General features: G+C 35.4%; 1 protein-coding gene across 6 annotated transcripts in view; it reads right to left on the bottom strand.

Annotated features, from left to right (window-relative positions):
• The window catches only part of LOC100159241 (paired box protein Pax-5), a 74,028-nt gene that overhangs the window by 6,306 nt on the left and 49,032 nt on the right, over positions 1–18,690 (bottom strand). For all 6 annotated transcript variants that reach the window (XM_008185148.3, XM_008185146.3, XM_003244674.4 and 3 more), the window contains 4 exons: positions 15,499–15,696; positions 4,234–4,622; positions 410–516; positions 57–288 (listed from right to left, as the gene is read on the bottom strand). In XM_008185148.3, the coding sequence (XP_008183370.1) occupies positions 57–288; positions 410–516; positions 4,234–4,622; positions 15,499–15,696 (926 nt within the window). The remainder of the gene's footprint in view (positions 1–56; positions 289–409; positions 517–4,233; positions 4,623–15,498; positions 15,697–18,690) is intronic.

The raw sequence follows: 18,690 nt of genomic DNA, 5'->3' as shown, positions 1-18,690 counted from the left end.
CTAATCATGCGCACCAACTGCATTTGGTTACAATTATAATTATTAGTATCACTCACCGAGCGTGGTGGGCACGGGCGGCGTGTAGACAGGCGTCGCGTTCTGGGCCTGTTGCTGTGGCGGTTGGGCCTGCATGCTCTCGTACAGGTCGGCCGACAGCGGTGTCGCCGAGAACGCCGTCTGATTGGCGTCGTAGAACGGTGACGTGCCACCGCCGGACGTGACGCCCGCCGCGTTTAGTTCCGAGAACAATTTGTGTTCGTCTTTCAAACACCACTTTCCGGGCCAAAGCTGATGAGAAAAAACAGACGTTTAGCGTGTTTTCGCGGGGGGAAACATAATATTTGATAATGATAATATTGGGGACAGGTTCGGATAAAGGACAATATTGAGAAATCAAACGAACGCTTACAGATACATTTGAATACAGCGACGCGTCGCCGTTGTAGTGCACTTGAGATCGTTCCCTCTTGATTTGCTGCTGGTGGTCCGCGTGGCCGTTCAGGTCTCGGTTTTCGTCTGCGGGTTAACGAAAAATAATAATTTATTAACATGGAGGTTTTATATAAACAAACCACGCGTTTTGGGACCGGGTCGCCTGGCCGGGGTTCCGATACAAAAACGTCTCGTTAAAGTTCGGCTCATGATTGCGTAAATAAAAAAAAAACAACATAAAAACACGACATACATACACACACTGACACACACATACACTCGCACACACACTCGCACGCACACTCGCAACACCCGTACATACATATTATACATATATACGCATCCAAGTCCTGACCCTTTCGGAAAATAAAAACACCGATACTACTACACACAAATATTCCCCCGGGGTCAAAGAGCAGATTGTGTTTCGCTGCTTATTACCCCGTTCCCGTTGGGAATATGCATTCAAAGCTTTAAATGTCAAACTAATATATTGAATTACGCGAGTGTTCCCCTCCCGCCAGAGCTTCCGAAAACACACGGGCCCGCACGCGCTTAATGTTGTCAATTCGACATAAATCTGATTGCTCGCTTTGCGCTTGACGGTAATGGCTTTCCGCGAAATAATGATCGATTTCTATCGACTGCTTTTAAATTTGTCGCGGTCGGGCGGCGCAAGAGGTGCACTTCACATTATTATTATTATTTAAGAACCAAGTAGAAAATGTTCTCAAGTCTTTGCCCCTCGAAAAAAAAAAAAGACCGTTAATCACGTTACTTAATTTGCTTGAAATTATTGTCCGTGTGCGCACTGTGCAGCGACATACTTAGCGCAGGCCGCAGACAAACCATAATGTGTAGCTCCTACTCAATATTCTGAAAACCTATCGGCTATCGCATATCCATAAATAATATACCATAAATTATTAAATTATATTTCGTTTGAAACTGCAGAGTGCTCGCCATTTTTCTATATTGATAATAGGTATAGTTTCATATGTAATATGCTATACATATCTGATATATGTGGTGCAATTATAATCATAATGAAAATGAAAAACATATTGTGGACCCGTCCTAACTTTCAAAATTAGTTTAATGGGGGGGGGGATGTTATAGTATACAGTGTTATTGTTATCTGACCAGTTCCGGGTGGTCAAAAATACGATTTTGTTCGCTGAAAAATAGCGATTAAAATCCCATGAGATTTTCTTGTTTTAAAAAATGAAAATTCACACTTTATAAAGATCGCTTGGACAGTTGGATGGACATATATAGCTGGGAGTATCGATTTTAATTAATTTGAAATGCCTGTTTATAAATAATATAAACTTTTTTTTTGTTTTGTCCGGATTACTTTCGATATATATATATAATACACTGTTTATGTAACAATACAATATAGACAAAGACTTCGGATATACACAGACCGTGAAAGGGTTGACGAAGACAAAAGGGATTTTAAGTTTGTCAAAGTTTTTGGAAAGCGTCGTACGGGTGTATATATAAATATACGTGTATAAAAGGACCTTTTCAATATCGATGGCGTATCGCTGTACAAAGTGAGCCTAATGCGTTGAAAGGAAAGGAACGATACGAAAGAGAAAACCCTTTACACGGATACGCAGACAGGGTGAAAGGCTTTTCGTTCGACTATTCAATTTGCTGTTTGCCTACACGTATCTTCTAAGGGAAAATAATTCTAGACGCTCGAGATGCCATTTGACAATAACATTCAACGCACGTTTTATACCCTCAAAATTGTTCCACAAATCTAAGTGGATTGAAACAAATACAATATTGTTGAGTACGATTTTCTTTTCCTTCTACGCCCGATGTTATTCTAAAGTGTCTGGCACTGTGTAATTTGATTTTCAGTGATATAATATAATATGTATAAATGTATAATTGTATTTGAAGTTTTACGGCATTTTATTATATCTAAATGATAATGTTTGTTCAAATTTAAGGATAATTCAGGTCATCAACATTTAGTGTTTTACAACAATTTAAAAATATCCATGTGCCATTTATCCGTGATTTTTTTAGTTTATTTTTATTGAATTCAAATGTATAATTTCATAATTGTTTTTTTTTAATTTTCCAGTAGAAAAAATATAATTTATAATAAATGATGATAATAATATAATTTATTAAATTATTATTAAAACGATCAACATTTATTTATTGAGGAAACCTTACTTGTGTCAAATATGATATAGTTTAATAGTTTATAGACACTTATCAGTTATCAAATATCCATATTCAATTTTTTGTCTTTTGAATATTTTTGATGAAACATGTCTGAACCTTGGAATGTTGTACAAGTGTAGAACGTTCTTAATATAAATAAGTATTGTGAAACTACAAAAATACAACGATACAGTACCTATTTAATTGTATTTTAGAGGTCATTTATTTTAATTGAACAACAGTATAGATCTTAATTATTTCCTCACACAAATAAAAAGTAAATATTACATTAGGCAGTGCTAGGAGTATGGACAATTTTATTAATGCGATAAATAATTGAGAAAATGGAGTACGGTAATTTTCTGCCCCGTTTTATGAAAAATTTAATGTTTACTTTATAATGACCCGTGTATTATAATATACGGGTGAAAATATTTATAAAAAACAGAATTGACGGTAGAAGTACGTGAAAAACTATGAGGACACGGTGTTCTAAGCAGGTAAGGTTGTGCGTTGCAATTTAAACTTCTACCCCTTTTCATCCTTACCGTGGCACGAGATAGTCGAAGGGCCAACGGCTGCAGCAGTACAGTGTACCTACCACTACTGGTATATTATATACTACTGTTATTATTATTAGTAGTAGAAGTAGTAGGTACTAGTGGTAGTAATAACGCCAAAGACTTTTCCGACGTGACTGTAACGCACTTGGGTGGAAAGTAGTTTTCTATTTCCACCGTCAGCAGTCGTGGAGGAATGGGGGGATATATTATTATGTTCGTAACGGTCGACCGGGTGGCTGCAGCAGCGCAGCGGCGGCGACGGCAACGGTATAAACTTATCGGAAAACGAACACACACACACACACACACACACACATACATATTTATGTATATATATTATACATATACGGGCATACAGAAAAGGAAGACGGTGGTCGTGAGGAAGGCGGGCGAGGTTAAGGGTATGTGTAGGAGGAGAGTGAAGTAAAAGCTTTCGAAGGATGTCGCCCTCGCCCGGAGGGACGGCGCGGGCCGGACAACTATGGCGGTGTAATGGAGCGTTGCTAGGTAACAATATAGCTTGTAGAACTTTTCGGTATACCCTTCGTCGTCGCCGTCGCGCGTCGCCGTCGTCATCGTTATCCTCTTTATCCACCTCCCACTCTTAAGATTCAGCCACCGCCACCGTCCAACCACTACATATATTACTACTTCCATCCACTAAAAACTCATTCAGAGAGAACACACATTGCTCTCCCCTCCCCCAACCTCTCAGTTTCTAAACCCAAACACGCGCGCACACTAACCTAACCATAAACGGTATGCGTTTACGTTACATTATATTATTAATCCTGCAGGTTCCGGTAATCCGGTGTGGTTAGCGTGTTGTGTCCCGTATGTCCAATATATATAGGAACAGTATGTTCATAACACGCTATGTTAAGTAAGGTTAGGTAAATCGTGAACTTGCATAGCTTCCAAACTATCCCCTTCAGGTATTTCCATCCATCAGCGATTTCATAAATATATATATAAAAAAGTTTTACCGGAAACCACGTGAATACCCGGACGTATAATTAATGTATAATATACCATATATGCTTACCCGTGTGATGGTGATTCTGGTGTTGCTGGTGATGGTGGTGATGGTCCAGATCTCGTTTCCGCTTGGCCGTGGTCACGTTACCGTTGGGGTCGTGTTGCGGTATACCGAGTATGCCGTTTATGCTGTACCGGTCGTGGAGGTGGCCGCCACCTCCGGCCGACTGTTGCGGGGCCGGCGCGTGAGCGATCACCGACACAGGGCCGGGACCTTGTTGCTGCTGTTGCTGTTGTTGTTGTTGCTGTTGCTGCTGTTGCTGTTGCTGCTGATGATGTTGTTGACTCGGCGGTACACCCGTGCTACCGTTGCTGTTGCTGTTCTGCTGGTGGTGCAGGCTCTGCTGCTGGTTGTGCACATGTTTCGCCTTCTCAGCCGCCTTGTTTCGGACGATCCTGCAACAACGCGATTGTATTGAACACCAGGTCGAATGGTATGGAGTCGGTACAATAATTAAAAGCAGCCCCCCACGGCAATGAGCATATTTAACGGTTCGGAAAACAAACATTATAATAGTTATTGTCGTCGTTCAGGCGAGTTGCACCAAAACTTGTGCCGAGCGCAACATAATGATATATTATACAGTATACTGCACGCATACACTCGCCACTGCGGAGGCTGCAGTTGTTGTGGCCCGCGAAGGAACATATAAAAAGCAGCTGTGGAACCAGTGCTACTCCTCGGGGACCGTCAACTTTTAAACTCGGGCCAAAAGTTACGCGCCGGCACAATGCACGCATAACTATATTAAAAGCTTCGCGGTCCGTTTGTCCGAAAGCCCCGCAGAAACAACGTACGATATACAATGCATGTATATATTGGGGAGAGGGGGCAATGCACACCACACCTTTTGACGTAGCGGATCGCCTTCTGCGAGCACAAAAGTTTTCTAAGTGCGGAATTGCGTTTTCCCTGCACCGAAAATTATAGACCACGTTATATTATATTGCTATACATATATATATATATATATGCGCTTCGGCGTTTGATTAGACGATGTTCCGCACCGTATCGTTTGCCGCGTTGTTACGCGTTTTGCGTTACGCGTTTTACTACACGCAGATAGAGAGAGGAAGAATGAGATAGAGAGAGAGAGAGAGAGAGAGAGCGATATAACAGTTTGGTGACTTATGAATTAAAAAAGTGAGCCAAGGGGTGCGAGAGAGCCTATCGAGTAGATTAATAACTTAACGCAATAACAGTTATGGTAATTGTCATAAGTCCAGGAAGCTCGGTGCGCACGTGCCCGGCCCAGTGACGTGCACGTGCCCTCTCTTCCCTTGAGTCCTTTTTCCCAAACTAGTTTTTAATACTGTAACGATTCGCATTAATCATCGTCCCGCAAATTTATTACGGTCTTTCGGCGGCCACCACCCTCGTCCCGCGCTGAGACAAAAGCCACGATTTTTCTCATGATATGCATTCCGATCGACAGCGAATTTAATGCGCGTCCCCTCCATTGTTGTTCAAATGTCAAAAATATCCTTTAAATTTTGCAGGCAATTATTAACGCAATAATATAACAATATATTATATTATTATACATAAACTATTGCTTTAAAAAACTATTCAACCACGGGATTTTAGTGATTATTGTTATTATCATTATTTTGTGTAGTGTTTGTGTGTGTCCGATGGTGCGGACAATGGGCCGTTTCGACTTTTGTTTTTGACAATCATACATTATTCAGTCACACGCATTTTCCCCAAAAATTGTTACGGGCTACTAAACAAAATGCACGGAATTAAACGGAGTTACTTCTCTATTTGTTTATTGACATAAATGAACGCGTGACCGGACGTGTCAACAGGTAAAGTTTAAAAAAATATATAACACAAAATAACCCTTGGTGAACAGTTAATTGTTTGCACAGCTAATGAATTAATAGTAAACAGTAGGCTCGGTGCTTATATTTATTTATAGAGACTAGGATTAATTGTTTAAAAATTAAATTGCTTTAATAGTTTATTATTCAAATACTATTTCAGTAATAGGTATCATTGATTGTAAATATTAATATCTAACTGTCTATTTATTAATGGTAAAAGACTGTATAAGCGATATTAAAATATATTGGGTTGATTGTAAATAATAGTACTTATATAAAAACTAATTTTGCGAGTAGGTACCTCATATCCCGTATATGGATATCAGATGGCCTTAGCTGGCAGCTGCCGATGCCTTTCAGATCAATAAAAATAAATATATTTATAATGTATTAGTTAGTATATAACTTATAATTCGAGATACAATATTTTAATATAAATAATTCGAAAGCTTATAGGTACTTCAGAACAATTTATAATATAATTATATTAGTAGGTTAACAACAAATAATGAAATATTGTATGTATCTATATTATTTAAATACGCTGACTGTGGAGGTAAGCACCTAGGCATATTTTGATAATTTAATATTAGTGAAGCAAAATTAATTTTCATATTAAGTTAACCAACATGCTTACATAATTCAATAGTTATTTTACATTTATAAGATCATAATATTATTAAGTAACTATAAATTATTAAAAAAAGTAATTATATTTCGACAGATAAATAGGTAGTATTTGACGTGGTCGACCGAATAATTTCTTAGCACTGTTAAGTTTTTTGAATTTGAACTATCCACACAACGATCGAACTCAATCATTCCGTATAATAATATGTTATTATTCTTGCATTAATTTGTATTCGAGACACGCGCTAAAATTGTAGTCAAGCGGTAAATAACAGTAATAATATTATTCAGTGTGTGTGCATCTTGAAAGTGTGGTGTGGTGGTATATTATAATATAATGGCATATCAATGAGTTTTGGGAACGAGGTTTTCGTGGGGCAAACATGTTCATCGAGTATATGATAATAATAATAATAACAATAATAAACTGCTGCAACGTACAGTAGGGTCCGTCGAGAGGGGGCACACGTCCCTTTTATGGTTATTGTATGAACCTTATAATATAATGTTATATTGTGCAAATGGCGCATTGATGGAGTGAAGCCGGTTGCTGCGATCGTCGAAACACACACACACACACACACACACACACACACACACACACACATAAACGCATAAGTCAGTTTGACTTTGCCAGAGTTACGCTGCACACAATGATCAGCAGGGAGTCTTTGGGCAGATGCACGTACACACCACACACATACACACACACACACCACACAGACGCTCCTCAAGCACGTCCCTGCAGTCGAACCGCGAGTGCGTTATGATAGTTTTTTTTATATTATACCTACCTATATATTATAATCCATCGCGAGAACGGCGGTGGCTCATACATACATATTATTATAATAAAATAATGCATACATAATAATATATAAACATAAAATAATACGTATCATGTTCTAAAGACGTTAGTGCAGTGATCACCGACCGTGTTTCCTATACTTTAAATATTGTATGTATGGTATGTATGTGACGACGATGACGGCAAGCGCAGACCGCAGTAAAACGTTTCACTTGTAGCCGGAAAGCCAGCGCACGTTTCGCCCGAGAAAAGCCTCTCGAAACGCACGAGCTAACACGCACCACGACGATTTGCCGGGCTGATGGTATTGGTGTTGATGTAACGGCGGTGTGAAGCGAGGGGGGTATTTTTTCGATATTTTGGATTAGGGTTGCTGCGTCGTCGTCACAAACAACCGTGTAACAACTTGCAGTTAAAATAAATCGATGCTTAAAGATTTCCCGCAACGCATATTATCATTATTTGTATTGTATTATAATATTCTAGTGGATTACTACAACGATACATGCATTATATCATCATTATTATTATATAGGTACGCGCGCGCGGTATCATAATTAAGGCAAAAGTGCCCGTAAAATAAACATCGAAATCGATCTTTTGTTTTTAATTACTCGCGTTGTATAATACGTTTTGTAAATATTATATAATATAATATATTATACGTGTTCTTCCGTTACGCTTTACTAGGTTTGACTAAACTCTCAAGTGTTTCTTCCCTTTTAAGTTTTAAGCTTTTTGGCGTAACTATAGTTTTATAAAAAAAATCACGATATATATTTGTACGCAATAGATGTATATCTACTTAACGAGCATAATTATAATTGTAATATTATAAATTTTATACCGTCTATGAAATGCCGTTCATTAAATATAACATAATGCACTATTAGAATTTTTTTTTAATTTATAGATTCTTGTTTGTATTTTTTTCAATTGCGCAACCGGTAATAACATAGTTTTAAGCGTATATAAATAGTTAATGATAAATTCTATCAATTTTTTCATTATAATATTTTGAAATAACATCATCGAAATATTTTATTAGTTTATTATTACTAAAAACCGCGGTGTAAACAACGAGATTTCATATAGGGGTACCTAATGCGTAATTAAACAAAAACATTTCAAATTAACTTTGCGGTTTTATTTTCAAATTAACGAGAAGAAGCTAAATTATTACAGTAGTCACTTAAAGTTTAAACAAAGTAGTTAAGATGTTAAGTTCACTAGAAATTTAATTTTTTAACTTGACTTGAAATGTGTAATTTGTTAATAATTAATGCAATCGGTGTACAGAACTTTTATGAATAAGAGAAAGTAAAACAATCATGAAAAATATAAAATCAATGTCATCAGTAGCGATTTAAAATCAATATAATTGCGGACGACGATTATTTTATACTATAATGTTTACTTGTCCTATTTTTTTTTATTGACGAAAATATTTTGTAATACAAATTTATTAAAATTAATCTTGGTATAGAAGTTGTTGAAATTTAATAGATACCTACTTATTAAAACTAAAACTGATAAAACTAATGAAGTAATACAAGTTTTGTCTTAATTAGGGTTGTTTTTTAATAATATCCAACCAAACATATATTATTTTAATTGTGGACCCCGAAATATGGCTTAGAATATTAGATAATAGATTAGTATATCGCGTTTATTATGAATAAAATAATATAAAACATTATATACACCAAGTGATTTAGAAACCGGCAATGTCAATACCTATTTACATATTATATATATAAACCTATACCGTGCTTGGTTAAAGTGGCAGTTGTGATTTGATTGACTATTAGGATGCAAACGAAATCTGGGTTAATTGGTTTTCCGGTTAAGCGATTATCTCAAAACGAATGTCGTTAAAAAAAAGTTAAAACAAGCAAAATGCTCGTTTCACAGTTAAATTTTTTTCGGTTGCGGATCGATTATTATTTCGAACAAGTCTGAAATTTAACGTCCTCGAGACCGTGATGAACTAGTATTTCGTACTAGTATTATTATATTATAGTGTAAGTATACCAAAGCGTCTTATTATTATGATAGTAATACGTGATATATTATTATGAGTTGTTTCAATAATGGACGAACTATTATTGTTTTTACTCTAGGTACCTACACGTCATCGTAATAATGTCACCGAACAAGCACAATATAGCATAATATTAATGATCGTATGACAAGAGGTCCGTCCAACCTTTTTAATGATATAATTTTTTTTTCTAAGACGTGCATTATATTGGGTCCATTTCTCAACCAGCACTGGAATACCTATGTATTTATATTAATAATAAACAATGAGCATGTCAAGAGTACTCTCCACTCTTCAACTATAATATGTACCTACCGTATAACAACAATAATAATAATAATTATAATATTGCCGTGGTATACGGTACTACGGTGACAGAAAAGCGCGCGACGCGATTGGTTGAGTTTTAATGGTATTTGCCGCGTCCGATTGGCCGGATACGCGGCGTCGGGGTGGAATTATTGCCGTTATATATTATTATGATTATCGTAAGGGGTGCGCGACCCTTAGTCCTTGTCGTCGTTATTCCGCCACTGTGAGCCACCAGTGACAGACCCGCGTATTACATACACCGTTGTCGTAATCGCAGATTATGCGTGTACAATATAGTTCGCCTACATGGAAAATTACATTATATTAGGTGCCCTCTTTTCGCTACGTCGTTCTGTTGATCGTGAGCATGTTTTTATAGCTCTTAGAATAAATTATAGTACCTACATCCCTCAAAAAATGGACCATGAAGTTTATTTTTTTTTTTTTAATTCTCAGTCATATTTTTAACATTCACGTCAACATAATATTATTATATTATTATTAGGTAGGTAGATATTAAAAAAAAAAAAAAAAATGAAAGATTTTCAAACAATTTTTTTTTTAGTTTTTGAGTTATTAAAGTTAGTATATTGATCGTATGACATAATATTATATATTATTATAGTGCAATAGTACACGTACACTTATTGCTATTGTTATTTGTTTGGTTGAAATATATATAAACTGTATGGTGACACAATATAGACACACTACCAGCTAGATATAGCTTGTAGAAAAAAATTACAATACATAATAATATTATATATATTATATACCTAAACGTTTGTAAAATGTCGCAAGCCAATCATTAGTGAATTCATCAACCTATAAGAATCGTGAATTACAATTTTTGTTGCTATTGAATTATAGAAAAATATCCTATTGGCTATTACTAGTTACTTATTATAAAATATAAATACATTTTTTATTTATTTGAAATGCATTTAGACATATTCTAATAATCATCAGGTTAAAATTTATAGATTTTAAATTTCATATTTTTATCTTAAAAATAATAAGTCTTCGGTTAATTCCGGAATAAATCCGTACTATTTGCTAATTCATTTTGTTAGACTTAAAAGAAAATAACAAATCATTATATAGGTACCTCATATATGACTATACAATGTAAAAATATTGCTATGAAATATTTACTATGATATTTTATAAAATACAATTTGTTTTCCATCTTTACATAAATTTATAGATTATATTTATTTTAACCATAAAAACAGAATAATATAATATTTGTCTGTATTTTATTATCAGTTATTTGAACTTATTTCCTACTTGTTACTTATTTAGATTGAAACCGTTATGCTCTTATTAATTTCATAATGCTTATTTACCTAAGTAAAAATAATATTTTATTATAATCAAAAAGAACTTGTAAATAATATTTATAAATAATATACCAAAAACTCTTCTACCTCTAAATATCTGATCAGATTTTATTTAAGGTTATAAACAACTAAATAAAGTTTCAATTTTTATGATTCTAAAAAGGTTCCCATTTTATTAATGGTTTTTTGGATTTAGTCTAGTTTCGTAATAAATTTGACTTAAAATAATATATATAACTTAAAATATTTTTTGTATTTTTTGTTTATTATAGATATAAATATATTAATTAGACGATTATTTTTTATTAATCTGGTATTTAGATATAAATTTAGGATAAATTGTTTTTTTTATATCTTTAATATTTAATTGTATTTTATGAGTTGAATTGTTCTAATTGCTTAGTTTAAACATGTATAAGGTGCTTATAATATATAATGTAATATGTATAGGTATATACGTATCATAAAATTAATTTATTACTAAAAATACTTCTTGAAAATTAAATATAATTTGTTAAACAAAATATGAAGTATAACATATAAAGTTGTAATTTTGTAATTTTTTCGATAAAAATATGTATGTATTAAAAGTCCAAACAGCTACAATAATTTGATGTAAAATCGTATGTCTCTTAACGGATAAATTTGATCTACAGTATCATAGTAGGAAAACTGCAGCGTAAACGCATACATTTATACCGTACAGTATAGGTTACCTTACCTATTTAATAGTTATAATACCTACATTATACACAAGAATGAAATTTCACGAATTTTATATTCGAGCATATTATACTCGTTCAGCCATATTATTGCGACACTATAGGACACATGTTGTGGTGTGATGTTTGTGGTTATATAGTGTTGTTAAAGTGTTTAGCATGACGCGGGTTCAGTTTACCGTGGCAAATCTGCGGTTTTTGTGTGAATACTGGAGAGGGAAAGATTGGAAAACGCCATTGTGCTTACGTGTGTTTTTATTATTTTCCCCTCCAACTCAGTACCCAGTTTTCGAGTATGAAACGCGTGATAGATAAAAAAAATACTACTGAGCCTATATTTATACTCGCTCTCTCAGCGACAATAATAGCTATGTAATATTATATATATATATAATATATTATAATATACTTAGTACTATCGATCTATGTTATATTTGTACGCCACAGCACACAGGCTCTATAATGAACATGGTAATTAAATTTTCTTGTTACTTTGTCATCGGATACTGCACTCATGTCCATCGTACGAGCTCGATGCTTGAAATACTACAAGCCCGACATATGTGACGCAGATAACATCTTCGGATCACTGCATATTTTGCTTATGATGATGTACGGTCCACACCCTCGGTCGATTTGTCACATTTAATAAACCATCGTCGTCGGATTTTCACAAACGCTCAGACAGGGAGAGGGCCAGTTTTTGGGGTAGATTGCCATCTCGACCACAAGTACGCCGTCATTAGACACGGCGACGTTTATATTATCGAGTAATAAAAACCTGCAGCCGATGGTACAACGCATAACGCACATACGGTGTTCACATAGTATAACATAGTGACTGGTAATATGCGAGGAGATTCTGGCGTGCTGTCGCACACGAAAACTCCAAAGGGGTACAATTTTCCACGGTTTTCCGGTCGAAACGAAAGGCGGCGGGCAGGCGGCATAGCCGGTGTGTGTGTGTCAAGGAGGAAGTCGAGAATAGTGACTTGGATGGAGGAGAAGACGCCGAGAGGGGGGGGGGTGAATGGCTGCTCAAAGGGTCGAGAGAGAAAAAAAGAAGGGAGAGATCGATATCGCAAAGAATCCAGCGCACGTCTCTTTTCCCATTTGCCGTGTCGGCGTGTGCGCGTATACATATATATAAAATTATACGACTACGTTCGACAAAAGTTTTTTTTCTTCTATTTTCTTTAAGCACACACACACATATACGCACATCCACGCACATGTACATATATGTTTATAATATATACACGGCTTACATTCGTTTTCCTGTACGCGCACACAATTATATTATGCTCCTGCCATATTCGACCGTGTCCGCAAAACAGCTCTTCCGACTCAGAGTTGTTGAATAACTGCAGCGTTATTCATATAATATACTTGTTGATGATGAAACTGTATCACTCATATGATTTTTTCATATCCATGTTTTAACTATATATGGCAACAACATCGAGCGTAAGTGGTGTTTTGACTCAGACGCTCGCGCTCGATTCGAACGCCTTGCGCGTTACGCCATTGTAGCTGCTGCTGTTACTTCGAAAGTCGAAACTCGCCACTGTGAAATGCGATTTTCGGATGGTGCGCGCCGTTAAACGCAAGGGACGGGTCATTGAGTCATCGAGTCATCACGATTCCGTGCACAGAGTGTTATCGTTTTCAGATTAGCCTTTTTAGACTCAATCGCACGGAAATGATAAATGGCCGTATGTACGGGTGTGTACACTGCAGAGTGTGTGTATATACACTCGGGGCGCGCGCCCGCCACTGGAATAAAAAGACCTCTCTAACATGAAGTGCGAGGGTGTGAAAAACGCAGACAACAGGTTGCGCGTTTCCGAGCGACTTTATGAAGATAATGATATTAATAATAATAACACGACCCGATGATTTTCGCAGCACAACAGATGTGCCGCCGCCGGTCTTTCCGTTTCGACTGGCCGTCAATGATTAACAGCCTCGGACGACGACAACGACGATGATCGATAACAATGCGAGTTTAGTGAAGCTTAAACATTGTAATGTGTTGTGTATTATTCGATGTTCAAGGGGCTAGTCCGGGTTTTATTTTAGCAGTGAATATTTAAAATAGACATAGTCGACGAATATTATTTTATCGTGTATCGTGTTACTGTAATAAGGGGTGTCTTCACGTGTATTTTTATGCTTGATTAGGTGTATATCATTAGTATAATAAACAATAATAATATCATATTATAATTATTGCGTTAGATTAATAAAAGTTTTACAGTTCAATTCTCGATTATTTTGACATTTTATTTAGCTTAAAAGTATTTCAACATTTTTTTAAAACGTAATTATTTTTGTGAAAGAATAGACAATTATTTTATAATACGTGTTGATAATTATTTTGAAATAGGAGAATTTTATAGTGTAACGTGTTATATTATAATATAATATGAATTTTTATTAATACAATAAAACGTAATAATTAATTGCGTGTTCGAAAAGTTTTTAAACGTATATGTATCAATGTAATTGGCATTTCTCTTTTTCGGATGTGATATTACTACAGTTGCATTTTATATTATTACAATATATAATATTATAATAAGTATTGGTTATTATCAGTAATTATAATTGGAAATTTCTCAACGCCAAGAAACCATTACGTAATTTCCCATTGCCGTTTTCACTGTAGGTCCTTCTTTGTTCCATGACGAATTTTATGAATCCACGTTTGATTTGTTTGCACATACTACCTACCGAAGTACCTACCGACTACCACCTTTCGGATACCTATATTTACTATAAAATAATGTGCTATTTGCGTTGCAAATTGGACAATAATATTATTATCATCTACGACAAATCGTACAACCTTCTTGGACTTCTAAGTAAAAAGTTTCGTATTTTCGTTTGATACAGCCACAACATATATCGGTATTATAGCGCTCTGGTATAGTAAATGTGCTTGTTTCAGTGGTATACTCGTATATATATTTATTATACAGTTGTATTGGTAAGGAATTTTATTAAAACGCCGCCGAATCCCATGGGTGCAGTCGCTTCTACTACTTTGCGATTAATAAAAACATATACACTACCAGCTCCCCCCCCCCCTTCGTTCATATTCCAATTCCCGGGCGGTACACCCTTTTTATTGTTATTGCTTTCTATCACCATCTAATCATGTAATCTCTAATGGCCCCTCGATAAAGTTACTATAATAACCCAGTGGTCTTTATCTTAATCAAACAAGTTGTTGGATTTAAAATAAAGGGAATACAACTATATTTTTGACATATGGTCTATTATTATTAGGTATATTTGAAAAAAAATTATGCAAATATTTATATATCAAATTTTAAAAATATGCAATAAAATTATTATTTGTATTAATAATAATTATTTTATTTAAAATATAAATACCTATACAATAGCCTACTATTATACTAAATATTAGGTACACTGAGTTATTATAGAAGTGAGTGTTATATTTTGTATAGAATATGATATAATATTAAAATACATATTATAATATGTATAGTGTATACTATTAAAATGCATTTTTAACTATTTTATTAAAAGAATAATAATAAACATCGCTCACCGATTGATTGACGAAACGCTGGGTACGTTGTCTTGTGTACAAACGCCCTCTGCCAACAGTCTGTCTCGGATTTCCCAAGCAAACATAGTGGGATTTTCTCGTTTGTAGTTTGCTATGGAATCTACAACAGGCGCAGTAGCCACTTTCGGTTTGCTACCTCCGATTACTCCGGCTTTGAAACTTCCAGTTTCGTAATACCTGAAAATGGATAAAATGTGAACATTCGATAACACAATAATATAATATTATTATGTTTGCAATGGTGGCCACGCGCGTTTTGAGTTCGTGATCACCACATTTGGTTTTCTGTAAAAGGCACACCTCCGAGTGTTGCAAAAAACAATGCGTCCTTTTTACCATATGAAAGGCCTCCTCCCAGCGACGGTGGTCATCACCAGGATATGGAAAATGACCGTTGGTCATTATATGCATATGAAGATGCCCTACTTCCGGGACACGATCCCGTTTAAAACAAAGGAGTTATATAGTGATTATTTATTATAGTAATAATATACGCAGACACATACATAACATTATATATTATCATTGTGTTTGGAAGATAGTAATTTTTTTCGTCCTTTCCACGTCCCGCGTACAGTATATAGAAAATGCAGATTTTAGTCTATTCATGTAGGTCCGACCATTGTTTCCGGTGCTTTTAAAAACGACGCTGAAAAGTATTTGCATGCCGGGCGTGGAACGCGGTGAAATGTTAATATCGCTGACGCTGTTTAGTCCGAGTATTGAAAATAATGTACAACGCTTTTATTTTGTAAAAAAAAAAGAAAAATTGCATAACTGCTAGAAAAAAATTAGTCAGCTTGCTATTAAAACGGTTCAATTAACACGCCGCAGTGATCGCGTTGACAATATTGTCTCGACGCATTAAAAACGCAAAGTTCAGAGCAGCTTAATTGGAACAAACGAGTCGTTAAATTAGAACTGTGTTTCTAAAGCGGTGTATTTTTTCGACCCCAAAATCTCCGTATCTAAAGTGGTATTTATAGTACATAGCAGTTTGTCAATGTCTACACCTGAGCCAAAATCACGGAGAGTCGAAAATACGATCCGGTGTACACGAATCACAAAGAGTTTAAAGTCATTTTTTTTATCCGAAAAAATACACAGACTAGAAAATATATTATTCTTGGACGCACGGTCGGCGAGATACGATTATTAATTTGCTCACCCCTCCCCGTCCCAACCGGACCCTACACACCGCCGACCCGGTTATACAGTCGTCGTTTGAGCCGCTACACGATATTATAATATTATTATTGTATATCATACTGAATAAAAATACCTATGAGGAGTGCTTTTTATAACGATCCAGGAGCCCATCTTCATAATACCAACGGGCACTAAAATAATATTGCGTAGGTGATTGTTATGACTTACATAAGCAACCGCGGTATGTTATAATAGTATTCCTAGCACTAGGTACCTATACAATATATTATTTTTAAAATACCTAGTGATAGTAAACAATCGCCTATTAATTAATATTATATCGTATATACATTCGTACGCGATAATAAATATTTATCATAATATCGTATTAATATATGCATAGTAATATTATTGTATGATGTGTCACGCAGGTCGGATCGAAACCACCGGACATATCGCAGTACAATTTTCACAAATTTATCAATATTATACACGGTCCCGTCAACCCTTCCGCGTGCAGTGTCAGAAATCGCATCATATTTAATATAATCGAGACTCATTGTTCGCGGGACGGGCGTATACAACGATTTTTCACGGTTGTTTTTGCCACCGCGGTCTATATAAATGTATATGTGTGTACCGTCGACCCTATATTATAATATAATAATTTCGTCGCGTATATTATTATTATTATTATTAACATTATTGTAGGTCTGCCGACCAAACTAAAACTGTATTATACACCAACGCCGCATATAGAGCTAACTCAATTTTGCACTTAGTCTGGGCACGCGCGCGCAGGCGGTGACACTTCCCAGAAGCCGCCGCTCGGATATAATACACGCGGCCGCGGTTAATGTTATTATAAAACTCGCCGCGGGCGGAAACTTGCGGCGGCGGAGGAGTCGGCAGTGGCTGAGGGATGACAGACGGCGGTGGTGGAAGAAACGGATCGGATGGGAGAATGCTATCTAAGCGATACGTATAATATACAACGGAGTGGCAGTAAAATATTATCTTAAATACGAAAAAACCACAAAAAAAAAATAGAAAAACCGTTTTCGATTGTATATTTTAGTGCTTCTCGTCGCAGCGTTATTGTAAGTTGATTTGTTTGTATTTTTTAAACATGTGCCAGCCATAGTTTTCAACTATTAACTACAATGATATTATACCAATATATTATAACTTTTCATCGTCATAATAAAGCTGCTGGCATTAAACGATATATAATTTATAGATATGTAGGCATACAGTATACCTATTTTAATATTATTTAAATGTTTGCCGATAGTGGAAAAAATACAATTGCCTTCAGTCGGGTTTCGATCGAGTTTTGGCAGTTGCAGAGATTTATGTATGAACCGAGCCTTACATATATATCTATAAGCGTAGGTACATAGCAATCATTATACATTGTTATTAAGTACACGAATAACTTTGATGACGGATTATGTTATTATTAATGGTGTGAACAAATTATATGATATTTTAACTGTATACTCGAAAGCCCAACGCGTTCGATAGCGGCGTATTATCATATAAATTATATACTATATACAATATATAATTTTTAAATCGAATTTCTGGCAGTTCTATTGCGAAATAATATACGTACGTATATAATCTATATGTCTATTGTATTATGTGTATATACTATGTGTAGGCACAATATGAAGTTTGCGTACTTGATATTTTTTTTTGGTAGGTCCACTTGTGCCTTAATGCATAATGCATGTAATACACCAGCACGCGTAACCCGTTTCCGCGAACAAAAAAAAATAAATGGCAAAAAGATTCGCGTATAGAGCGTACGGGTGAGAGAGAACCGGAGAGTAACATAAAAATTAATAGCGGCGACATGGTTTTTACGACCTTCTCTATTTTATTAGGGTATGTTTGTAAAAAAAACAAATACAATATATATATATATGTATATATATTATACAGGGACGATATTGTTCCAGGAAGAACCGGAAGCGGGGGAAAAACCCGTGGACATCAGTTGCGGTCGAGGCTTGA

Source organism: Acyrthosiphon pisum, chromosome A2 (assembly GCF_005508785.2).
Source record: "Acyrthosiphon pisum isolate AL4f chromosome A2, pea_aphid_22Mar2018_4r6ur, whole genome shotgun sequence".
Classification (NCBI taxonomy): domain Eukaryota; kingdom Metazoa; phylum Arthropoda; class Insecta; order Hemiptera; family Aphididae; genus Acyrthosiphon; species Acyrthosiphon pisum.
The sequence above is the reverse complement of the archived record's forward strand: the minus strand, read 5'-3'. Positions and strand labels throughout refer to the sequence as shown.